At 40.7% G+C, this 5,263-nt stretch overlaps 1 protein-coding gene across 1 annotated transcript in view; it reads left to right on the forward strand.

The window, feature by feature from the left end:
* IARS (isoleucyl-tRNA synthetase) overlaps positions 1-5,263 on the forward strand; it is a 113,340-nt gene that overhangs the window by 89,554 nt on the left and 18,523 nt on the right. Inside the window, exons 26-28 of the mRNA XM_009287042.2 lie at positions 2,612-2,786; positions 3,578-3,690; positions 3,974-4,069. Coding sequence (XP_009285317.1) covers positions 2,612-2,786; positions 3,578-3,690; positions 3,974-4,069 — 384 coding nt within the window. The remainder of the gene's footprint in view (positions 1-2,611; positions 2,787-3,577; positions 3,691-3,973; positions 4,070-5,263) is intronic.

Raw genomic sequence — 5,263 nt, forward strand, 5'->3', positions numbered from 1 at the left:
CAGCTAGGGGACTGCCTGGGCATCAGTTGGCAGGTGGTGGACAATTGCATTGTGTATCAGTTGTTCTGTATGTTCTTTTATTATTATTTATTTATTTATTTATTTTCCCTTCCTTTTCTGTCCTATTAAACTGTCTTTATCTCAACCCACAAATTTTGCTTTTTTTCCCCCCCAATTCTCTCCATGATCCCACTTGGGCTGGGGGAGTGAGCGAACGGCTGTGCTGGGTTAAATACAACAGGCAGATATAAACAGACCTAAGACACAGACTTGCTTTTTTTTGAAAAATCGTTCTGTTTTTTTAATTGATCATGTACACAGAAGAATGGTTTCCTAATCTAATTACTATAGAAAACTTGTCCTGATGGAGTTGGCTTGTATGTAATTTAGCTAATCAGGCCAAAAGTCATCTTTAAATTTGTGCTATTTTTTGGATTATTTCCTTTTCCCCACGAGGTCGTCATTTACCACTTGTGGGCTCATTTCCAACAGCACCCCATTAAAACGGAATTTCTGAAGTATGTAATTTTCATTAGATTTCCTAACAGGTGTATTGAATAAAATCGGGTTCAGTTGTATTCTTGGCTCCTCATGTCAGTAGGACTTCCTAGGGAATTAGACTGTAGCTCAGAGGTTGTATTTAAGCATTAATTCTCAGTCTAAATGTTTGGCTCCTTGCTAGTCCTGTCATGCTGACGCTACCATTCATTTCTGCTCCCTAAATGACTTGGGAGTAGCTCGCTTGCCAAATGCACTTGGTGATTCTGCATCATGTTGATGTGAACTCTAACAACCTTCTAGTGGAGACTTAAACACAAAATGCTTCAAGTATTGGGCAGTCTGACAGACAAAACCTGCCAAATTATAGTGAAATGTGCTCCAGATATGTGCAGGTTTGTACCAGTAGAAGAGTTGCATGTTGTCAGTTAAAACTCTCCAAGATCTGTCCCTGGTATGCTACACCAAGAATAGAGAGAGTGAGACTATGCAAAACTGGAAATTTAGGTATTGTGTGTGTTTCTTACTTAGCTTTACAAAGCAGGGAAAAAACAGACTCTCTTGAAGACAGCAAATAACACTGGGATATAGTGCTCTTATTTACAGGAGGTATACCGGGACATTATTTCTTGGTGTTACTAATAACGTGTGTAATGCATTTGTTTGTTGGACAGAATTAAGTGTAGAGCAGAGAGGTTTGCTGTGTATTTTCAAATTTGGCACTGTATGTTGGTCAGGGCATGTAACGAAGCGGGGGGCGTTTAATGGTGGGTTTTAATGTGCTTATGTGATGAGGAAAATATTTGTAATTAAGAACGTAAGAAATGAGTCAGTGGTTTAGACTCGTGCCTCATCTAGCACATCGTGCTGTCTCCTGCAATCGCAGAGTCCATTTAGAGAAAGCACGAGCATCTGGCCGCTTCTTGCAGTAGACTCCTGTCACAGTCAGCCATCTGCAGCTACTGTATTAAAGACACTCAAGGGCACATGCTTGCCGATTCCCTTTAACATCTCTTCACGTGCCTGTTAGGAGCCTAATTCCTTTTTGAACTTGTTGGCACGCTCCTGCTTACCTCCTCTGGTGGCATTAAGGTCCAAGGGTTAACTACTTGTTTATCTCTTTTAAACTACTCTCCTACTATTTTCACTGCGTGCTCCCTTACTTAAGGGGTTGTTTGGGGATTTGGTGAATAACAGTTTTACATTCCTTACCCACCTCCTTCAGAACTTTTTAAAATTCAACCGTATCCCTCTTCCACTTTCTTCCCTCCAAAGAGTTCCAGCCTTGATCTTTCCTCATAGGTAGCAATGCTGTTCTCTTAAATCAGCTGCTCTCCAAGACCACCTACAGCACCACTGTATTTCCCTTCAGGTACAAGGACAAAAGCTGCACGCGTTACTCATAAAACATGGGCACACCCAAGGTTCTGTAGTGGCAAAATAACACGCTTGGTCTAGGGCCCCTCCTGAAGTTCATGCAAGTTTTACAAGCTTTTGGCTGCCCCTGCACACTGATCTTCAGAGTCCTTGTGCTGCAAAGCGTAGACTGAAGTTTTTCTGAGCAAGGTGAAGGTGTCTTTCTGTACAGTAAGGACCTAGAATAAATAGATAAGGAAACAGACAGAATGAGGCAGTAGCATTTGTACAACTTAAAAGAGAAAATTGTTGATTACAGTTTTCTTGCTAAATGCATACTGAAAGGAGTATTTTAGCAAAATTTTTCTTCCTGAATTTTGCCAGGCCATTGCACACAAAGGTGGTAATTCTATCTCTTCAGGCAGTTGTAACAGTAAAGTAAAAGAGGTTGTTGAATAGGGATCTGATTTGAGTTGAGAGCTGACTGGTGTCTATTAATAACAGAGAAATGCCTACCTAAAGGCTGAAGAGGAGGATAGGATCTTCTATCGAAGGATAGTTTCCGTGTTGGTTGGGTTTATTTGCTCTTGCAGTGTTGGCAAATTACTTAGTTCATAGAGACAACCGTATGAAACAATTTGCAGCTTGAGACTTATGACTTCCCTAGTTCTGTGGCCCCTGGTTTTGTACTCTTTCCACGCTTGTCAGAGATGGTTGTTCTTTAGCTTCATTTTTTCCTCTTGGTGTATTTATATAGGAGCTTAATGTACGTCAAGTGACATTATCGACTAATAAAGATAAATACGGAGTCCGGCTGAGAGCAGAACCCGATCACATGGTGCTTGGGAAGCGTTTGAAAGGGGCATTTAAGCTTGTCATGGCTGCAATCAAAGAGCTGAAGAGTGAGCAGCTGGAGGAATTCCAGGAGACAGGTACGTAGCAATACAAACCACTGAACGATGGCAACGTTGACCAGAAAAAGAAGATCCAAAATCCTTTGGCTCATCAGAAAAAAAAATCAAGCAGTTGCACTTGATTTGTGTATCTTAATCAAGCATTTGCAGGAACAGATGCAAAAGTATCCTTCTGTGGGCTTAGGGAAACTTAAGGCCTACTTCCCAGTTGTTATCCCTGTTAAATTTTATGTTAATGAGAATAGGAGAAAAGTTGTTTGTGTTATTTTGCTGACAGTAGATTAGAAGTGGCCATGTATACTAATGTTACGCTGTTCTCCTGTTTTAAATGCTATTGCAAGGCCACAATGAAGTAGAGTGTAAACGGTTCTGTAAGCCTGAATCAAATTTGAACTGAGTATACGTGCAGTAGTTTAGATTCTAAAAGCATTGCTTCAATTCCAGATTTACTGGTGGGTGTGATGTTTCCAGCTATATCTGTTTAGTTAACTGCTTGAATGTAAATTTTGATTTAGTTGAGTATACAGGTTATTTTTAAGTCTTACTCGGTTTCATTCAAATGGTACTCACACAGTTGCAGAAGCAGCTGCATTTGAGTAAGTTCTGCTGCCTGTAGAAGTGCTTGTATGAAAAATTTGGATGTGGGATAGTTCAGGGTTTCTTACTAGTGCTTAACTGCTGTTTAAATGTATTGCAAATATATTGCATTTCATGTATTTGAAGATTGATACTTGTCTTAAGCTTTTTGAATTAAATTTTTTTTTCTTCGCTCTGATTGTAAGAGTGCTCTTCATCTGCCAATTCTGCAGGCACCATTGTTGTAGAAGGACATGAGCTCCATGGGGAAGATCTTCGTCTCATGTATACCTTTGATCAGATTGCAGGAGGATCTGCCCAGTTTGAGGCACATTCCGATGCTCAGGTATTTTATTGGTTATTTCTTTTTTTTTTAATTAAGGAAAGAGTTCCTCTAGAAGGAATATGAAAATGGTGAGGTGAAAGCTGGGGTGGTTTTGTTTGTTCAGTTAGTTCAACAAATTCCAGGAGCTTATCTTCTGAACTTTGGAGATGTTAAAGTATTCTCTTCAACAAGGTATTTTGTAAGTGAGGAGCTCTATAAAAATGTACCTGAGCTTCTGAGTGAGTTAATACCAGCTTGTTTCAAGTTTGTTACCTATCCAACTGTCTTCTGTGCATCACCTCAGGTTTTAGTTCTGCTAGATGTTACCCCAGACCAGTCCATGGTGGATGAAGGAGTTGCCCGGGAAGTGATTAATCGCATCCAGAAGCTTCGCAAAAAGGTTAGGAAGCGATGGTTTGGAACAAGACATTTTAATTTACTTTCAAGCAACCTTTGGGCAATATGCAGCAGGAACTGACCTTTGTAATTAAATATGAAGCCCTGTATCATTTATTCCTACTATATAGCTTTCTGATCAGACATAAATGATTACAAATAATCATCTTCATTTTTAATTTCCATATTACTAAGTAGCTAGAGTTGAACAATGAGCTTGCTATACATTATCCATAGTGAATTACCTAATTTATTTATTTATTTTACTGAGCCCCTCTTGTTTTCTATCTTCAGTCACATAGCAGCGGTTCAGTCCTGGTGAAGCAGCTCTCAGGCCTGCCTGCCTCCTGCAAAGTGTTATGTTCTGTTCCATCTCAGTTCCGGTCCCGTCAGCTGCACTGGTGAGAGCGGACATCTGAGTCTAGGACTGCTAAAGGAAACAAACTCTTGTCTTAGCAAATTGCAGGAGGCATTTTGGGCACTGATTTGTATACCTACATTAATGATTCTGCTCTAAATTGTTCTCCTCATACATAGAAATGATGCTGTCTGAACTTATGTTAAAGCACTTTGAACCAATGTGACTTCCTTCTCTCTACAATACTAATCCAGAAAGAGCTGCACTCAGTATCTTCATTTTGTGCCAAGAAAGCATGGTCACCATGGAGGTGATAAGGTGAAAAAGCCTTTAATCTGGAGAGGACATTAAGTAAAATGTAACTTGATATGAAGAATTCTAAAGGTTTCAGAACCTACAAATTTAAAGAAAAAACCACAAAACAGTCCCCTGTCCCTTCATGCACATAACACTTTCCTGTCCTGGTTTTGGCTGGGATAGGGATAATTTTCTTCCTAGCAGCTGGTACAGTGCTGTGTTTTGGATTTAGGATGAAAATAATGTGGTAACACGCTGCTGGTTTAGTTGTTGCTAAGCAGTGCTTACACTAAGTCAAGGACTTTTCAGCTTCCCATGCTCTGCCGGTGAGGAGGTGCACAAGAAGCTGGGAGGGGGCACAGCCAGGACAGCTGACCCAAACTGGCCAAAGGGCTATTCCATACCCTGTGACGTCATGCTCAGCATATAAACTGGGGGGAGTTGGCTGGGGGCAGCGATCACTGCTTGGGGATGGGCTGGGCATCAGTCCAGTTGCATCACTTGTTTTTCCTGAGTTTTGTGTCCTGTGTGCCCGCCCCCTCC

The sequence above is a fragment of the Aptenodytes forsteri genome, unplaced genomic scaffold (genome assembly GCF_000699145.1).
Source record: "Aptenodytes forsteri isolate BGI_AS27 unplaced genomic scaffold, ASM69914v1 Scaffold105, whole genome shotgun sequence".
Classification (NCBI taxonomy): Eukaryota; Metazoa; Chordata; class Aves; order Sphenisciformes; family Spheniscidae; genus Aptenodytes; species Aptenodytes forsteri.